The sequence below is a fragment of the Mytilus edulis genome, chromosome 10 (genome assembly GCF_963676685.1).
Source record: "Mytilus edulis chromosome 10, xbMytEdul2.2, whole genome shotgun sequence".
Lineage (NCBI taxonomy): Eukaryota > Metazoa > Mollusca > Bivalvia > Mytilida > Mytilidae > Mytilus > Mytilus edulis.
In genome coordinates this window covers 50,401,575-50,423,603 of record NC_092353.1, presented here as the reverse complement: position 1 = coordinate 50,423,603, position 22,029 = coordinate 50,401,575, and the positions used below count along the sequence as shown (strand labels likewise).

Below are 22,029 nucleotides of genomic sequence, written 5' to 3'. Positions count from 1 at the left end.
TTTATAATTTATAAATGCCAAAGACAAAAGTACTGAATACTGGTCTGCTTTTACTATGCAATATATCATTGATTTTTTTTAAAAACGGAATATACCTTTATAAAAGAAAATTTGCAATGGACTCAGTGAAAATACTACAATTGTTGAGATTTTGTGCTACATTAGAAATTATAAGTTTTTTCAGACAACACCCTTTTAAAGATGCTGAAAATCTTCATAATCAATAACGAGATTTCGGCATAAACATGATAAACTAAAGTCAACAGTAGATTGCGGATGCTCAAATCTTATCAACCAATTAAGAAAATACACATCGAGACAAAACAAAACAAAAAATTAAGAAGGGAGTCAAATAGACTCCAAAAGTATCAAAAAGTGAAGTAACAAAAACAAAAAAAGAACTCCGAGGAAAATTCAAAACGGAAAGTCCGTAATCATATGAAAAAATCAAAAGCTCAAACACACATCAACCCAAACGAATGGATAACAACATTCATATTCCTGACTTGGTACACGCATTTTCCCATGTACTTTATTTGTCAACAGGGTAAATGAACTTCTTATAGATATCAGGATTGAAATTGTGTATGCTAGAAGCGAGTTTCGACCCAAAAAAATATCAAATAAGCTCGATAAAAAAAATATAAGTAATAAGACCCAAAAAGTTCAGCTTCTCTTCCTCTGTCGGTATTTATATAACTCCAATGCGAATTCACGTTTTGTCTATATGGAACAACATGAAAGAAGACACAGTCGGTACATTTACAGATCCCACAACTATTCTGGTATTAGAATTGAGGTGACAGTAGAAGACCAGGAAAACATTCTCTACACAAGTAAGTTGAGACACAGTAACATCATATCGTTCAACCAATCCCTGATTATGACAGTGTCGACTTTAGTCGTTTATCTTCATATTTCTGTGTGATCAGTTTTTTGTTTCATGAGCACTCTCCAATCAATCAAGCTCATTAATTTAGCTTATGCATTTATTTTAGTGCAAGGGTATATTTTCATCTATGTACATTTTTGTAACTAAAACTATGTGAATAGCTTTAACCTTGAACAAGAAAAATTTATATCTAACAAAACTATGGAGGTTTGAAAATATATTGTGTAAAGATGAAATTTAAATCCATTCTTTCCATTCATATTTTTTAAAATAAGATCACTTTACATTATTAAAATTGATTTTTTGAAATGGTTGACTGAGTTTGAAATATTACATAAACAAAATAAATATCAATACATGCAGTAGCGAGCGATAGTCGTTATTATAAGCGTTCATAATAAGTTTAACAAAGTCTTATATGAATTCAGTTTGTCGGGGGGACATTTTAACCTTGTGTGCAATCTTGAGTTCTCTATTTTTTACTCGGATTTAAAACTTGTATCAATACCTTTGTTTGTACACTTCTATGTAAGTGGAATTCATTTTAGGTATTTTGTCCTATCCGCGAAAATAAGCGAAAAGTTACACCCCGCGAAAAAAATCCGCTATACGGTATTTCCTCGGAGTTCAGAATATTTGTTATTTTACTTTTTAAAATTACAAGTATTTCGCAATTGCAATCTAGCAAAAGATGTCAGTATTCTATCAACTTAAATGTACTAAATAGAAAATTAACAGTATTTTTCAGTGAATTTATCCGTATGTTTGTTTATAAAAAAAAGGTATTAGTGGATAAACACAATTCATTTGGTAAATTACAAAGAGCCAAAATTATCAACTAAGGTATGCATATGATTAACTGCTTGTCCAATATGCAATTTTCTAGGAAATTGTTTGGATCAACATGAAAACGTAGATTTATAATTTGAATAATATCATGGTTATTCATTAAGCCATAAAATAAATGTTGATAACATAATACTAATGTTTGACGTTACAGAATCATATCCATTGTCATTCTTTAACGTTTACGGGTTATTTTACTTAGAAAAATAATGTTTTGTTAGCACATAAAAGAACTGAAAATATTTATAAACATCTTTGAATTTAATATATTTAGGAGTATAGGTTGTGACAAGTACATTATTTATTCAAAACAGTTATGTGAGTCCTTTTACTCCATACCAGTAAAAATGCAATTCTCAGAAATGTTGTTGAAATACCTGTCGTATTTAACTACCTGAATAAATCTATATACTAGAAGTATTTAAATTTATCAAATCTGGATTCTGATGTTGCTGACCAGACTGAAGGTTGAAAAAATCATAAGTATGTATAAAATATTACCTATTAATGTAAAATTTATTTTTAAAAAATGGATGCAGCAGAAGACATGCCATTTATACAATTTTCTTGTTTTAATGGCAATTATACGATCAATTCCATCATGTAATAATGATAAGTATATATATATACTGTTACATTTTGTATATTCAAAAAAGATATGAAGACATATAGTCTTGTATTATTTTAATTTTAGTTTCTTGTGTACAATTTGGAAATTAGTATGGCGTTCATTATCACTGGACTAGTATATATTTGTTTAGGGGCCAGCTGAAGGACGCCTCCGGGTGCGGGAATTTCTCGCTACGTTGAAGACCTGTTGGTGACCCTCTGCTGTTGTTTTTTATTTGGTCGGGTTGTTGTCTCTTTGACACATTCCCCATTTCCATTCTCAATTTTATCTTTTAACATATGTCAAATGTAATATCCGAATTAAAACAAAATCTTTTTGTAGATTATATATTGTTCACATTCATAATAACATCTATTTAAAATATGCAATACCAGGAACTCTTTTGTTAATATTTTAAAATAGATTTAAATTGACAGAAATAACTAGACTAGAAAAATGTGCATATTGCAAGTCTTTATTCCTGGTACATATCATATATTATGTAAAAGCGAAACAAAATCTCTTATAAAGAACAGAAATTGGTCGACAAAAGTTATCTCGAAAAAGGAGAGATCAGAAATTAGTAATATAATGTCATCACAAATAAAAGGTAGGACAAAAAAAATAAAATAAAAACAACTATAAAATGTAAACTATAAAATTTTACACACGCCTTTAAACTTGTATGGACATTGCCTCCTTTTGATACGACACATGTCTTATTCAAACCCTTCTCATTCAAAATATCACCACTTGGGAATTATTTTTTACAAGATATAACACATAAATGCTGATAATGAAAATCTTATTTCTTTCAGAACAATGATCTATTCAGATTTACTGGCCATTTCGTCATTGCTTATTTTGAAAGGCATATCTACATCGAATGCGCAATGTTTTACTGGTAAGATATTCTTAGAGCAGTACAATAATAACCACAATCAAATTACTAAATTTACTGTTAAATTACTAGTATGTTATTATGTTCTATGTAATTCGATCTAATATACTCAAAATACTTTAGATGTCTTTTATTTTACTATTGTTCTCTGCTGTCTATTCATGTTTTATGTTATGTAATATGTATTGTTAATTTTGTCTTAGCATGCTTATGCTTTTGCAATTAAAGATTCATACATTCATTCAATAAAAATATAATAAACAAATATTCAAATAAATAAAACAAAACCAGCTCCGGTATACCTATTACATGCCTGTGACAAATTTTGTTACGACTCTATGAACTTTGTGGAATAAGGTTTTGTTGATTGTCGACGCAAACGTTTTCCCTTTTGTCCTCAATATTCAGATGAGAAAGGGAGACATTACGATTTTTCTTAAATTCATCATACTCTAAATTGTGTATGATTGTCGGTAACTTGCTGTTTGAAAATAGTCCATCGAAGTAAACGAAGAACCAAATATATGTGAGATTGACGTATGTTTGTGGGAGGCTGCTTAATTTATTCTTAAAATATGTATATTTAACAAGTATAATAATCGTTAGTCACATAATATCAAAATCATGACCAGGACTTTTAATTAGACATAGACTATGAATTGTACAGTTACTGTTGAACTATGTTATGTGACTGACTGCTTCACCTTCTCAAGATGGTTTATAGTAACAAGATTGTAAGTCACGATGTATCTAAAAGTGGGACGGAATATACCAGAGGGACAAACTCACAAAAACTGACAACGCCTGGCTAAAAATGAAAGAAGACAAACAGACAAACAATAGATTACATGAAACAACATAGAAAACTAAAGAAATACCAAAACACGAACCCAACTAAAAACTAGGGGTGATCTCATGTGCTCCGGAAGGTTAAGCAGATCCTGCTTCATATGTAAGAAATGAACAACTTGATGACAGACAATGCATCATGAACTATTCTATTGGTACGATAGGTATGGAACGCCACGACTTCTTCTGATGTTAATTGTTTAATATGTTCGGTGCTTTATGCATTATGTTCAGTTGTATGTATATTGTGTTCAGTAGTTTTCATATTATCTTCAGTCGTTTTCATATTATGTTCAGTAGTTTTGACATTATGTTCGTTGCTTTGGTTATTATGTTCAGTAGTTTCATTATTATAAGTCAAAACAACTGAACATAATATACATACTACTGAACATAATGCATAAAACACCGAACATATTAAAAAATCAACATCAGAAGACAGTCATGGCGTTCCATAGATAGGTCTCCATCTAATACCATATTGTTATGCATACCTAGTATAGATGCATTTTAGACAAAGTTGTTTTATTGTCAACGATTGCTGATCACAAAGTATTAGAAAACTAAATATTCGGACAAAAAACTAAATGAAGTTTACAAAGTAAACGAAAGCAACTGAACCCTACAAAGTATAACAAAAATACCAAACTCCAAGGAAATTAAAAAAAGGGGACTTCGATAAAACGGACAAAATCAAACACGTCATCAAACAACAAAACGAGTGAAAAACAACTGTAATATAATTTTGGTCATGGGAATTTCTTCTAATTGCACATGACCATAGTCTTTCCGATGTACATCTACCTGTGAAATTCAGCTATTCTTTGCTCTTAGTTAACTAGATATAGAGGCTTTATCCAACCAGATATGTATACTATCTTTGACACAAAGAGTACCGCAATGCCTACAAAATAGAACTTGGCATGTATTCCAATAAGAAACCAAACGGAGCTTTTCAAATAATGCTAATCAAATGTGAGATGATGTGGATTTATGCGTTTACCCAGTATATATAGAAATTACAAAATTCATACTTTCCTACTTGACTCCCTTTAGAAAAATGTTTAATAAAATATGATATAGAATTAAAAAATAATATATATACACAGCGACATAATGTATGAAGTCATTATAAAATCTTATTGAAACTTTGATTTGGGTTTTCAGTTGCAGATGTTTGTGAAAGCTACTGTCATGTACTAACAACACAGGAAATGACAACAACCGCAGAGATTACAACTACACCAGAGATAACAACGACCGAAGCAACTACTACACTAGAGATCACAACGACTGAACCTACTACTACTCCAGAGATAACAACGACCGAAGCTACTACTACACCAGTGATCACAACGACTGAAGGTACTACTACTCCAGAGATAACTACGACTGAAGCTACTACTACGCCAGTGATCACAACGATTGAAGCTACTACTACTCCAGAGATAACAACGACTGAATCTACTACTACGCCAGAGATAACAACGACTGAAGCTACTACTACACCAGTGATCACAACGACTGAATCTAATACTACTCCAGAGATAACAACGACTGAAGCTACTACTACGCCAGAGATAACAACGACCGAAGCTACTACTACACCAGAGATAACCACGACTGAAGCAACTACTACACCAGAGATAACAACGACTGAGGCTACTACTACACCAGAGATTACAACGACCGAAGCTACTACTACACCAGTGATAACTACGACCGAAGCTACTACTACACCAGTGATTACTACGACTGAAGCTACTACTACACCAGAGATATCCACGACTGAAGCTACTACTACACCAGAGATTACAACAACTGAAGCTACTACTACACCAGAGATTACAACAACTGAAGCTACTACTACAATAGAGATCACAACAACTGAAGCTACTACTACTCCGAAGATAACCACGACTGAAGCTACTACTACACCAGAGATAACTACGACTGAAGCTACTACTACACTAGAGATCACAACAACTGAAGCTACAACTACTCCGAAGATAACCACCACTGAAGCTACTACTACACCAGAGATAACCACTACTGAAGCTACTACTACACCAGAGATTACAACAACTGAAGCTTCTACTTCACCAGAGATAACTACGACTGAAGCTACTACTCCGAAGATAACAACGACTGAAGCTACTACTACTCCAGATATAACTACGATTGAAGCTACTACTACACCAGAGATAACAACGACTGAAGCTACTACTACACTAGAGATCACAACAACTGAAGCTACTACTACACCAGTGATCACAACGACTGAAGCTACTACTACTCCAGAAATAACAACAACTGAAGCTACTACTACACTAGAGATTACAACAGAAGCTACTACTACACTAGAGATCACAACAACTGAAGCTACTACTACACCAGAGATTACAACGACTGAAGCTACTACTACACCAGAGATTACAACAACTGAAGCTACTACTACACCAGTGATAACAACTACTGAAGCTACTACTACACTAGAGATCACAACAACTGAAGCTACTACTACACCAGAGATAACCACGACTGAAGCTACTACTACACCAGAGATTACAACAACTGAAGCTACTACGACACCGGAGATAACGACTGAAGCTACTACGACACCAGAGATTACAACAACTGAAGCTACTACTACACCAGTGATAACAACTACTGAAGCTACTACTACACCAGTGATAACAACTACGGAAGCTACTACTACACCAGAGATTACAACAACTGAAGCTACTACTACACCAGATATTACAACAACTGAAGCTACTACTACACCAGTGATAACAACTACTGAAGCTACTACTACACTAGAGATCACAACAACTGAAGCTACTACTACACCAGAGATAACCACGACTGAATCTACTACTACACCAGAGATTACAACAACTGAAGCTACTACTACACCAGAGATTACAACAACTGAAACTACTACTACACCAGTGATAACAACTACTGAAGCTACTACTACACTAGAGATCACAACAACTGAAGCTACTACTACACCAGAGATTACAACAACTGAAGCTACTACTACACCAGATATTACAACAACTGAAGCTACTACTACACCAGTGATAACAACTACTGAAGTTACTACTACTCCAGAGATCACAACAACTGAAGCTACTACTACACCAGAGATTACAACAACTGAAGCTACTACTACACCAGATATTACAACAACTGAAGCTACTACTACACCAGTGATAACAACTACTGAAGCTACTACTACACTAGAGATCACAACAACTGAAGCTACTACTACACCAGAGATAACCACGACTGAATCTACTACTACACCAGAGATTACAACAACTGAAGCTACTACTACACCAGAGATTACAACAACTGAAACTACTACTACACCAGTGATAACAACTACTGAAGCTACTACTACACTAGAGATCACAACAACTGAAGCTACTACTACACCAGAGATTACAACAACTGAAGCTACTACTACACCAGATATTACAACAACTGAAGCTACTACTACACCAGTGATAACAACTACTGAAGCTACTACTACACTAGAGATCACCACAACTGAAGCTACTACTACACCAGAGATAACCACGACTGAATCTACTACTACACCAGAGATTACAACAACTGAAGCTACTACTACACCAGAGATAACCACGACTGAAGCTACTACTACACCAGTGATAACAACAACTGAAGCTACTACTACACCAGAGATAACAACAACTGAAGCTACTAATTCACCAGAGATTACAACAACTGAAACTACTACTACACCAGTGATAACAACTACTGAAGCTACTACTACACTAGAGATCACAACAACTGAAGCTACTACTACACCAGAGATAACCACGACTGAAGCTACTACTACACTAGAGATAACCACGATTGAAGCTACTACTACACCAGAGATAACAACGACTGAAGCTACTACTACACCAGTTATAACTACTGAAACTACTACTACACTAGAGATCACAACTGAAGCTACTACTACACCAGAGATAACCACGACTGAGGCTACTACTACACCAGAGATTACAACAACTGAAGCTACTACTACACCAGAGATTGCAACAACTGAGGCTACTACTACACCAGTGATAACAACTACTGAAGCTACTACTACACCAGTGATAACAACTACTGAAGCTACTACTACACCAGTGATAACAACTACTGAAGCTACTACTACACTAGAGATCACCACAACTGAAGCTACTACTACACCAGTGATAACAACTACTGAAGCTACTACTACACTAGAGATCACAACAACTGAAGCTACTACTACTCCAGAGATAACCACGACTGAAGCTACTACTACATCAGAGATAACCACGACTGAAGCTACTACTACACCAGAGATTACAACAACTGAAGCTACTTCTTCACCAGTGATAACAACTACTGAAGCTACTACTACACTAGAGATCACAACAACTGAAGCTACTACTACACTAGAGATCACAACAACTGAAGCTACTTCTACACCAGAGATAACCACGACTGAAGCTACTACTACACCAGAGATTACAACAACTGAAGCTACTACTACACCAGTGATTACAACGACTGAAGCTACTACGACACCAGAGATTACAACGACTGAAGCTACTACGACACCAGAAATTACAACGACTGACATGACAACAACACCAACAACAACGCCATCAGAGAAGTTTATATGTGAATATTATTGTTATACAGTGGGAGGTTGGTGTAATATTTCTGTGTCAACACCACTATCTTATGCAGCCAAGGTAGCAAAGTATGATAATCAGGAACTACTTCTCGGTAAGCTGTTTAGTTATGCATTTTTGTATATATGAAAATGGTTTTAAATGACGGAAAACCTAAGCAAAAGCTTTATGTTGTCCCCTTTCATTATCATGTATCAAGTACCTTTCAACTTTTATAAGCAATTGATAATTATGGCAGCATAAAGGCCCATTCAATTATTAATTATTACAAGTAATAGTGGGTTTTTTTCTCATATGAACCTTGGGCATCAATAACAATGATTGTAGTACAAAAGTTAATTCACAAATTATAGGATAATTTATATTGTTAAACATTACAATTGGTGGTTTGACTATGCAAAAGAAATCTACATTTCATTAGAACCTAACGAATGATTAGGAATTTACAATACCTAAAATAATAAAAGTATTGCTTTGAATTATATTTAAAATTTCGCGATGTCACTTTATTATTCAAAATTAAGATAATATTTTGAATTATTATGTTTGACATAAAAAAGGAGTTAATAGGCAAACCAGTGAATAGTATGACAACATAAAATGTATTAAGGATGTTTGCTGCTAAATTTCAAAATAAATAACTTTCCATAAAACTAGTAAATATTGATAGGGGATTACAAAAATGTAATTGAGGAATCAAAAAATCCAAAAAAATATAGATGTCAATGTGCTTGTATTCGAGATATTAGCCATTGGAATTTTGGAGGGGAAATTTTCTCTCTTGATTTTTCTCAAAAAACTATAAAAAGATAAATAAGATTTTGTAAGACTTTTACAAATGGCTCATATTTACACGTAAAAGATTTATAAAAAGAAAAATGGGGGTTCATGGTCAAATTTTTTAAGGCATTCAAATGGATAAAACCAGCGGATTTCGATAATCTGACTAAAATTCCAAAACATGACAAGCGAACATCCTTAAGATTTTTAAAAACAATATAATTTCGAATGATTGAATTATAACTTGGGACAACCGGCAAAGACAGTAATTACTGTACCAAGATAACTCCTTTAGCTAATGAAAAGCAGTCACACCCACCTAAGCAATCACACACACAAAGTAATTAATCGCTTAGATGAAAATCTATTAAGTATGTTTTAATCAGGACTTATGAATATATTTTGCCCTCTTTCATAATTGGTGAGACACCCAGCAGTATTCAGGTTTCAGAAGTGTCTCAATATTTATACAGATTGAACGATATACTAGTATAAGTGCAACTGCTTCCATAATCTTAAAGTACTATGGGTTTTTTTTCAGATTCAGCATATTTTACCATTAAATTGACGATATCTTTGTGTATTAATTGGACAAACGATTACTACTATCCCCATACTGAAGCGTACCAGACTATCAGTAAACACATAAGTGAAGAGGTAAGATTTTAAATTAAGAAGATACATAAATAGAAATCAAGCTTTTCAAATTGATGTGTATGAGTGCAATTATTCCTGCAAATAATGGGATTCAAATAGCTAGACATTTTTATATATGGTTGTCAACATATTGTTGATTCGATGATGTCTCAATCGGGAACATATAGTCTTATGTCCAACCGGGAACGAAGAGGATTTGTAGGTAGAAAAGAGAATGCCGATCTAAGTATATGCTGTACCGATCTCTGGTAATAGAGTGTCTGTTTTTGTTACCCGCACGGTTTTTGTATGCAAAATGTGGCATGTTGAAACGTAAACAGAAATTTTAAAATAACCGATGTATTTATCATTTTAATCATAATCTAACATATGATGTTAAACCCTTAGGATTGATGTGAATGTATCTAAATCTCAGCATTATTCCAAAACCTTTCAGTTATCTGGCTAAAACATCTAAGCAAATAACTGCGTTTACTTGTTTCAATAAATGTTTATTTATAGGACTCGGCGGTTACTGTTTTTTAACCTTGAGTATCATATTCAATGTTCGTCAACCTGTTGTGAGTAAGGAAGTCTTTTCTGTATTATAGCGACTTTTTTAAAGTACATTTGATATACAAATATGTCGTTTAAATTTCAAAGTATTCATTGGACCAATACATCATCTTTTAAATTATCATTTTTTACAATATTATGTTTTGCTATTCATATCACAGGAACATATCAAAATATGTTAAGTTAAAAAAAAAACGGATAAAAAAACAATTATGTAAATTAATATATTATGTTCAGATGTGAAAAAAATAGCCAGTGGAATAAAAGATAAATTTCCCTTTGCTTAGGAAGATATGAAGATTTCTCCACACTCGATGCCCTCGTGAAATATGTTTTTCTTTCTTTGGTGAACAAATCATTCATATCTCACTCAAGCACTGGAAATAAATGTATATAATCCTTTGCTCATATACAATATATTTTTGAAAGGTTGCCCTAACAACAGTTAGATTGATATTTCCGAACAATGCAGTTTTTAAAACGAAACATATTCTGTAATCGGAAAACATGGAATTAAATTATTTTTTCGTTCAAATATTTGTTTTTAGATATTTAACCATTATACCACAAGATTAACAGTTTAAGAAACATTGTTTCTATGCATTTGTCCATGGAATGATTGAAAGTAAGACAGTTTTCGTGTAGATTTCATATTACAAAGTTTACTAGTCAACTGTACAAAAGTTGTGTAATTGTATTTTTTCAATAACTTAATTGGTATAGAATTTGATAACAGCCATAACTCTACGCATGCAATTATAATTCCCTATCTAAATTAATATTTATAACATTCCTTCGTCTCTCTCATATATCATAATATCATCTCTTGTAACGTTTAAAATCTTATGTTTGAGTGCTTTCTACTGTCATGTATTTTCAATTACATGTTCCTTTGTGTGGTACACAGTCTTTTAAGTTGTTCATGTTGTACGTGTGTGACATTTAACATTTGAATAGATTTTTAGAATATCTTTAACAAAATAGTAGTGTTAAGTGTTGTATTACACAATGTCGACAAAACGATGAACAGACACATTGTGGAAATCGATGCTCTATCAATCTAACATCCTAAAACGAACACATAACCTATTACCTTATATTTTCCTTACTCAGAATAGTTAAGGTTTTGACAATCGTGCTTTTTAATAATGTAAAGTTATGAATCATCTTGTTATAGGATATGATTTGTCTACAATTTTTTTCTTGGGTCATAGTATATACTTGTTTAACATTGTTTGATTTTTTTGGTGTTAAACGTTACTTTCAATATATTTGACTACATCGTTGCGGTCAGTTTTCAATAGTGGAGAAATTCGCAGTATGTATTATGATTGTTTAACATGTTAAGCTGATATAAAGTTCTGGAAGAGTAGATCTAAAGGTATTCGCAATAGTGAAACATCAATAATCACAAACTTTTAGCAAACGTAGCTTACTGATGCTCAAATCTCATCGATCATTCGCCGTTTAACAATCTAATGCATTCTGGGTAATATATTCAAAAGTGTACACCAAAACGTCGTGATTGGTTAAAATCGTCCTAAACAATGGAAGTTCAACCAATGACGTGGCGTTATTTTCATTTTAGGGTACGAACAATGAAATTACCCATAGTCCTTTAGATTCTGAAACGGCCAATTCGGAAGATACAAATAATAATCAGTTTTCGCTTAACACTTTTCAGCAATTCTTAGCATGATGGTGTACTTTTTCTCGGTCAACAAAGTGAAGATAGTATTCTTTTCTTATACAAAATGATTGCTGATCCATTATCAGCATAAATTTATCCTTGTCAAATGAATTAAAAACCAAGTTAGATAGTATTATTAAAATAATGCAAAACTTTGAATATATAGTTGAAGTCCCCTTTTCAGAATTATTTTGTTGAATTATGAAGTGATAACAACCACTCATAATGAAGATTAAAAAACATTTTTGAAAAACTGAAATCATTTAAACAAAATCATGTGAAGGACCACTTGTATCCATTCTTGAGTTATGTTACCAAAACCAGGTTCAAACATTTTGTCATTACCTAAATTATATATTGGACTAAAAATGTAATAAAAAATTGGTAAATAAAATTGAGAATGGAAATGGGGAATATGTCAAAGAGACAACAACCCGACCATTGAACAGTCAACATCAGAAGGTCACCAGCAGGTCTTCAATGCAGCGAGAAACTCCCGCACCCGGAGGCGTCCTTCAGCTGGTCCCTTAACAAGTATTTATACTAGTTCAGTGATAATGGACGGCATACTAAACTCCAAATTATACAAAGTCGTGTTGTGTACCAGTTGCAACCAATATTTGGTGAAATAAAACACTTTTTTATTCTCGTTGCATTCTGATTCACTGAAAACATGACAGAATAATGATTAAAGAAGTATTTCTTTACTCTGCTTGTTATGAAAATTAGTGAAGATTTTCCAAAAATGCCGTAGACGTTATTTGCTTCTTAATCAAAGAAGGTTGAATTGTTTTTGGCCATTGTTGACGCTAAAAACTAAAAACAAAAAATTAAGTTTAGCGTAAGATGTTTAAACAGTTGCTATGAATTTTTAAGTAGAATAAGTTCCTTGCATATTTTCAGTTGCTGGTGATGTACAAGCCTATGCCAGGGTTTATATCATTATCAATTGTAAGGTTCATGTAAGTATCTGTATATATTAGTCATCCATTTTATGATGTCTGTGTGAAATTACTTTTCCTTTGTATATCATGATTATGGCAGCTTGATTCTGGATAAATGACTTCCGTGCTGGTTTCTTTCGGCCATTGTTTTCGTTGTCTAGTGGGTGGACGAATCAATTGATGCAATAAATTTGATTTAGCGATGTGTCAACCAATACATTATATCATTCTTCAACAGTTATTTAAAAACCTTCTGATACAATTTCGTTAGATTACACTTTTGAAGTTCTTTGTAGTATTCAAAGTTAGTTTTATAAGCATTAAGTTTAGTACTGTATGTTCAAACAAATAAAGAAAAGATATAAGCCTTCTAATTTACTACACCAGGCGCGCGTTTCATCTACAAAACAACCCATGAGTTGTGCTTGTCTTAAAGCAGTTAGAAGGCCAAATACAAAGTAGAAGACCGTTTATAAAAAAAAACGAATATTTCGAGAGAAAAAAAATGAACCAATTAAAGGCGTCAGTAATTAGCGGATGTTCAAATCTCGTTAGTCGATTCGAAAGAGAATGAGTCAAAATGTCTTAATCATCAATAGGAAACATTTGATAAAAATAAAGAGCAGACGAATGTTTTGCTATTATTGAGACGGCTGAGGCAGTGTATGCCTAGGCTTAGAAATCCCAAAGTGTATCGAATTTCAACATGTTATGAACAGTAAAACTGATCCAGGTAACTTGTTTTTTGTGATACTTTCCTTTCTTTATTCTTTCATGCATGCAAGTATAATATGATCATATTAGCACAAGGAGAAGGGTAATTTTCTGTAGATTTTTACTGTGTGTGGCGTAAGTTTATGAACCTGGTGTAAAATAAGGGAAGAACAGAAAAGAAAAAAAAATAAGAGAGGATGAAATTTCTTTTTAGCGGGTATGTAAATGTTTGGCTTTCACAGTGAAAATAAATTACAAAAATTAAAAGAAGTTCGTAACTTTTAAGAAGCCCCGTTGGCGACATAGCTTTCAAGATGTTTCGGCCACGCGAACAGCTCGGCTATAGGTCGTATTGACAACAATACCAGTTCGGACATATTCGTTTTGAAAAGGAATGCTACTTTATTACCAAATAGTCGTTAGCAAAACAACGAACGTTAGACGCTTGACGATAGAGGGCATTCCTACCCTCATAAGTTTGAGAAAAATACGACTGCATAAAATTCTCAAACCATCACTGATATATCCTAAATATGACAGGATATGATTTTTAAGGAATTCGCCATTTTGGTTTCCTTTTTAGCTACAGGTTTGGAACTTCAAAGGGCTACTCTATATACTTAACAAATTTCATTAATAATCAGCATTTTACGATTTTTCTTAAAACATTCTATTTCACAGATAATAATGGATATGCTCCTAATGTCGTAACTACAATCCCTTTTCGCGAATGTGACCTCCCGAATTAGACGTATTATCAGGTTTGTACTAACATGAGCTGCACGACGGGTGCTACATTTTGAGCAGGACATGCTTACCCTTCTGGAGCACCTGAGAAAACCCCTAGTTGTGGACGGGTTCGTGTTGCTTAGTCTTTATTTTTCTATGGTGTATTTTGTGTACTATGATTTGTATGTTTGACTTTTTCTTAATTAGCAATGGCGTTGTCAGTTTATTTTCTATTTATGAGTTTGAATGTCCTTTTGATATCTTTCGCTCCTCTTTTTTGATACAAACTTTTATCAAGGACGTATAACTAAGTACATTGTACATACGTCCTTGCTTTTATCAATAAATGTATAGACCACCAATATGATAAAAAAAATGAACAAAAAAGAAAAGAAAAATGTATGGAAAATATATGGAAAGAATATGTTTATCATTTAGCGGGTATTTAACGCTTGGAGCTGAATATGATTGGATATGATTAAATGCAGATTTAAAACGTATTTTTCATTTGTTATTTTGACCTCTGATTCTAAAAGCAGATTTATTTTCTTCCCTTTGCAATAACTTAAAATAAGATGGCCGAACAAGCAATATGACCGAAGCGACTGTGGCCGAACTGGTAGATTGGCCAAAACGTTTTTCATCGTTGACATATTAGCCTCTGAGCGCAAGTAGAAATAAATGTATTATCTGTTTCAGACAAGGCAGTGTCGTTGTAGACTATCGAATTAAGGTATTGGCATCTGCTGACAGCGACGAGGTTTATGCCTATTTACATGAAAAGAAGGATGCACTAGAGAGTTCTGTAATATTTAAAGGTTATAGTTTAACAGATGATTACATAAAGGACCATGGGAACTATTTTCTTCGAAGTGGTAAATATAATGTTTGTGTCATGATGTCAATCAAGTTCTTGATTGTTTTTTTTAATCAAGTATATTTAGTGTGGTTGATAAAAGAATGCATTCTGTTTATTAGAATTTCGGTTTATTATAACCATGACTGTTCAATCTAGTTGTCTTTTAAGTAATAAATTGCTTTTGAATTTATTTTATCAACAGCGTTCCTGCTGATTATTTTTTAATAGATCATTAGGATTTCCATTAATTGGCATTTTTGTTTTTATTTCAGCAAAAACAACGCTTGAAAATAAATGTTCTGCCGCTGGTATCTGTCCAACGGGATACGTTTGCAAACAATCACTTGTATCATCGTTAATTTGTGAACATAAATGTAATAATCATGTATGCCTCAATGGTGGACTATGTTATTTAAATGAAAGCAACGCGTTTTGCAAGTAAGCTTAACAAATACGTTATTGATATGCAAATGCAGTATCTAAAATAAATGTACTTGTTTTCTTATATTTCACTTCTTTATTACGTCTAACTTGATCTACTGATCTTTTGAGAAAAACCTGCTTATATTAACAAAAAGTGGTCTTCAAGTAGGTCGAAATTTATATATTATATATTTACCAATCTAAAATTTTGAGTACTATTTGGTCTGAAAAACACGCCTTCAATTTGTAAGATTTTCAATTATCGGTTGTTTATTTTCTCAAGCTTTCTTTTACGTTTTATCTTTGAGCTAATTTATGCGAGTAATGACTGCCTAGCTTTGGTTCTCTCTTATTGATAAAATCTACGCATTCTTTTTTTTTACCCACAATCCGCGTGAATTTATTCATCAAACTAGGTTCTTAAAGATGAGATATTTTTCATGAATAAAAATTGCAAATGTTATGAGCAACGTTGAATAAGTTCTTAAATAATCAGATGACAATCAATTTTAGGAAATTATCAACTGTAATTATTGTAGTTGTAAGGCATACATGTATGTCTTATACAAAACATATGTCACAGCTTCTGAATATTTTTCTTGTAGGTTGAGATAATTCCTTTCTTTCATTATGTTTCATGATCAGTTGATTTGAGAAAGTTTATTTTGAACATACTAAATATTGATAAAATATAATGAAATTATATCTTCCCTTTCGCATAATTTCTATTTCCCTTTTTATATTCCAGTTGCCCGGAGAATGAAAAACATGTATATAGTGGAATGAATTGCGAGTTAGTAAACAACAAACAGGTAGAAGAAAAGAATGATGACCCATTAATAATTGGAGTTTCGGTCGCTGCTGGGATTGTCTTTATTGTCCTTTTGATTTGTCTAGGTTGCTGCTCTTATAAACACTACAGCAGAAAATACAGCATGTTAGTATTTGACAGTTCGTTATAAAAACATGTATACTAGGTATAAAGTTAATTAAAAAAAATAAGAAAATGGAGGATTGAACCTGGTTTTATAGCGCGAAACCTCTCACTTGTGGGACAGCCGCATCAAAGTCCATTATATTGAAAACGATGTGTGAACAAAATGTCACAAATAGGGGAACAACAACAACACGAACTCCACCAAAAAACTGGGAGTGAATTCAGGTACTCCGGAAGGGTAAGACGATCCTGCTCCACAAGTGGAATCCGTCGTGTTGCTCACGTTATAACAAAATCGGTAAATAGTCTAAATCGGTAGGTCACATTCTTGAAAAGGGAACGGATTGTAGTTACAACATAAGGAACATATCCGATGTCATTTGTATAAAGGATATTCCATAACGGTCAAGAAAATCGTGATGGCGTCCGTAAAATGTACGAAGTGATGTTTTCAACTTCACAATTTCGAACTCTATAAATCATAGATAATTGTATTTATTAAATATGTTTGAATATTAGTATTGTATTGCATTTATAGTAGACGTCACCTAATCATCTATCGAGATAACCTCGGAACACTGACGACGGTCATATGACCTGATATAAACATAAATGTAAAAAGACCAAGAAGCACGTACGATCTTGATTGTTTGCTTTCATGTTATATATTTCACAAATATCTGTATATCATCGTCTACCTATAAAAGAAAGTTTGTTTTTGTGGGCTGGGTCAATCAACAACATAGTTGTTCATGATGTCTCGATCCTTTGTTTCACTTTTCAGTGTTTACATTCCTTGCTTTTAGATAAATAAACCACACGCTGAAAATTCGCAACCAATCTCCTCTAAAGGTTGAATGGAAGGTTACATAAATACGGGTTCAAATGAGGTTGATTTTTTACCTTCAATCCAATAATTCATTAACGATATTTTAAAACTCAATTTGACGAACAACACTGTTCTTAAAATTGTGTAAATAAATTCCGCTTGATGTGCTTTTCTTTTCTTGTGACAAATTCATATTCAGATTTTAAAATGACCCTGTAGACAATATTGTCTATCAATTAGGATGAAAATTTATTGTTCATAAAATTTTCAGACATGAGTTCGACGTAGAAAGTAAAAGCTATAGTCGAGACATAAAAGTGCAGTTAGGGGAAGTCGATGATGATGATGATGATGATGATTTAAAAAACCTTGGTGATATGTTTGATAGAATTGAGGACACTGAGTCAACTCTGGTGAGTTTTCAATTTAAACAATGCTAAAGAGTTTAGCTTCACACTCCTGTTTGGTCCAAGCTTTGGACATCGGTTTAGAATTCAATGTATGATGCTAACATAGTCTTCAATATTTCATCGTTGTTTATATAAAACTATCTCAAAAATCTCGCATTTATTTGGACATATGTGGGGGGAAAGGTAAACGACTATAAAGTATAATTGACATGAAGTACAAAAAGGTATGGAATTTGAAATAATCTATTAACGATTTTCTGGAGATTATCATTATCTGCTTACAAAAACATGTATGAATACTGTGATTGATCGAACAGAACCTGCAAGATCGACCCTCTCGAAAACCCTTATGCCATTAGAATTTACAGCAACCTGATGTACATCCATCAATAACTCTTTGTTTATGTAGACCACATTAAGCTGGACTTTTTGAGAATTTGACTGTATTGGATTATATCACAGATCAAACACAGAAAATGTCTAGATGTTCATCAACACAGGCTCTTCTTTTGTGCGATTTATTACGTGACTTTTGAGAGTAGAAAATTTCGCGGTAGGTCCTTGTGAATGTCAAACATTAATCTTCTCTGATATAAAAACATCAACAATTGGTACTTTTTAGTTAAGAGCGATTTAACGTTTTCGGTAGTTATACATCATCGGCTGTATAATATTCGATTTGAGCGTTCCTAATGAAAGTAAATCCAGAAAAGCGCATCGGACGCATGATGTTATAACGTGTTATCTTTATTTTTTGAAATATAACGAAAACAAGTTGCTGCGAAGTCAAACAAAAATGACTTTTCTAACAAAAAAATTGGCGAAAATTATTTCAAATCAGAAGATGTGGTATACATTGATTGCCAATGAGACGAATATCAATTATTGAATTTTGGACGAGAATATAAACAACTTTAGCGGTTTTCTACTCGTTTGTCTTGTTGTTGTCTCTTAAACACATTCCTATTTTCCATTTCAATCTTAATTATATAATTACGTTATCGTATGGCCTTACAATTTGAACCAAACCCTAAAAGTATATATAAAAAAGGAGATGTGGTATTATTGCAAATGAGACAACTCTCAACAAGAGACCAAAATGACACAGCAATTATTGACGATAGGTCACCATACGGCCTTTAACAATGAGCAAAGCCCAAACCGCATAGTCAGCTGTAAAAGGCCACGACATGACAATGTAAAACAATTAAAACGAGAAAACTAACGGCCTTTTTTATGTAATATAGTTTGTTCTGAAAGCTTAAAAGAGAAAATCACTGCTTAAACAATAATCAAGAAACAGTTATTGACTATGTGGAACGCATCTATCCAATCGAACTAGAGATAAAGGATACTACAGATACAGTTACGTCGGCTTCATATCTTGACTTACATCTAGAAATTGACAATGAGGGTCGGTTGAAAACAAAACTTTACGACAAAAGAGATGATTTCAGCTTTCCAATTGTGAACTTTCCATTTCTAAGTAGCAACATTCCAGCAGCACCTGCATACGGGGTATATATCTCCCAATTGATACGATATTCCCGTGCTTGCATTTCCTATCATGATTTTCTTGATAGAGGTTTGCTGCTAACAAGGAAGCTATTAAACCAAGAGTTCCAAATGGTGAAGTTGAAATCATCCCTTCGTAAATTTTACGGACGCCATCACGAGTTGGTTGACCGTTATGGAATAACTGTTTCACAAATGATATCGGATATGTTCCATACGTCGTAACTACAATCCCCTTCCCTTTCATGAATATGACCTACCGAATTAGACAATTTACCGGATTTGTAATCACATAAGCAACACGACGGGTGCCACATGTGGAGCAGGATCTGCTTACCCTTCCGGAGCACCTGAGATCACCCCTAGTTTTTGGTGGGGTTCGTGTTGTTTATTCTTTAGTTTTCTATGTTGTGTCGTGTGTACTATTGTTTTTCTGTTTGTCTTTTTCATTTTTAGCCATGGCGTTGTCAGTTTGTTTTGGATTTATGAGTTTGACTGTCCCTTTGGTATCTTTCGTCCCTCTTTTATTGCTAATAGGAACTACGGCAACATTATTGGCTCCTGATTTGAGGACACACATATATGCAGCGGGTTTAAAAGAGGGACGGAAGATACCAGAGGGACAGTCAAACTAATAAATCGAAAATAAACTGACAACGTCATGGCTAAAAATGAAAAGGACAAACAGACAAACAATAGCACACATGACACAACATAGAAAACTAAAGAATAAACAACACGAATCCCATTGTGTATTTGAGTGTCAAGTATAGTGGTGTAACAACACGACATACGCAGGTTTACAGTATTTGAATACTTAATATATATAAAACTGCAGACATAAACATAAATAGTATCAATAATAAAACTTTTTTTAAAGTAAAGATTTTACATTTTATAAGAAAATTGTCATTTATCTTTTAAAGAAAAAAGATTTAAGAAGAATAGAATTCAATAGTCTTTATTTGAAAACGAAATCGTCTAGACAATAACACAATACATAAAAAGAGCAATAACCAAATAAATATTGGACACCGTAAAACGTTAACATTCCACACCAATGACTTACGCCTAACATATGACATGAGACGTATAAAACATTGGAACTCTATCAAACTCCTACACTTTTACAAAACTGGTTGGCTTATCTTTCTGTGTGTGTGGGGGGAGGGGGTAGCATGGATAGTAACATTTGTTTCATCAAAGTTTTTATTCAAGGGTAGTATTTGTTTTAGATGTAATGTCAATCTATGGCCAATTTATAATGACGATTGTACACTCAAATCATGTCAATTTTTTTCTATTACAGGAAAGTACTGATCTATAGTAAGGAAATCAGAATGCAAACCCTAAGAAACTGTCTCCCAGTATAAAAGTGAAGAGACTGGTACATCATTATGAGTTATCGGTTTATGTTGCATTTCTATAATTTTCTTCGTACTATATAGAAGATAATCTGATGGAAAAGCAATATATACATTTTGGTGCACTCGACAAGACATGTACTAGACATATTTTACCTCAGCAGCGAAGAGTTAGTTTGATGCTCTCTAAAATGATAAATGAAAGGAATTGGCATCTTAATTAAGGAACATCTTGTACCATGATCTTTTGTTCAGAGATAATATAATACATGTTCTAATATGATTGATGTTGTACCGGGTGAACTGTCGTATATAGCCAAGTTCGAAAAATTAAAACTTATACTTCGATCATGGTCATTTGCTGATATAAACTGCTGGTCATTTTATTTTATAATTTATAAACATATTGAATTTAATGATGTATGCAATTTGTTTTAAAAATATTCATGTGTAATACTATACTTTGTGTTAATATTAATTCGAAATATAGTTCTAATATTGCAGTCATATTACTGTTAGTGTCTTGTCTTAATGACTACCACGGTGTATATACCACAAATTGTGGACTGCTTGTGTCCGAGGATATACATTTTCTTAAGAACAGTGCTTTTGAACTGACTTGGAAATACTTTGATTTTTATACATTGAATGTTTTCACTTGAATGAATAAAGAATGCATATCTGAAATTATCTTCTTAATGATCAAATGTTCCTTCGGTTGGTTTGAACGTATTTTTACCTTTGAAAACTATTTACACCACTTCGGTGTTGACATGAATATTAATAATGTGGTTATTTTATTAAATTTCCTGTTTACAA

The 22,029-nt window shown here is 33.0% G+C and overlaps 1 protein-coding gene across 1 annotated transcript; it reads left to right on the top strand.

Moving 5' to 3' along the window:
• The first annotated feature begins 2,050 nt into the window (after positions 1-2,050).
• On the top strand, positions 2,051-21,717 carry LOC139491419 (mucin-2-like). Its single transcript, XM_071279107.1, has 10 exons — positions 2,051-2,221; positions 3,167-3,252; positions 5,266-8,898; positions 10,126-10,241; positions 13,390-13,448; positions 15,573-15,748; positions 16,005-16,170; positions 16,904-17,092; positions 18,193-18,334; positions 21,156-21,717. The coding sequence occupies exons 2-10, from the start codon at positions 3,171-3,173 to the stop codon at positions 21,171-21,173; spliced, it is 4,581 nt and encodes a 1,526-aa protein (XP_071135208.1). The 5' UTR covers positions 2,051-2,221; positions 3,167-3,170; the 3' UTR covers positions 21,174-21,717.
• The last annotated feature ends 312 nt before the right edge of the window (positions 21,718-22,029 follow it).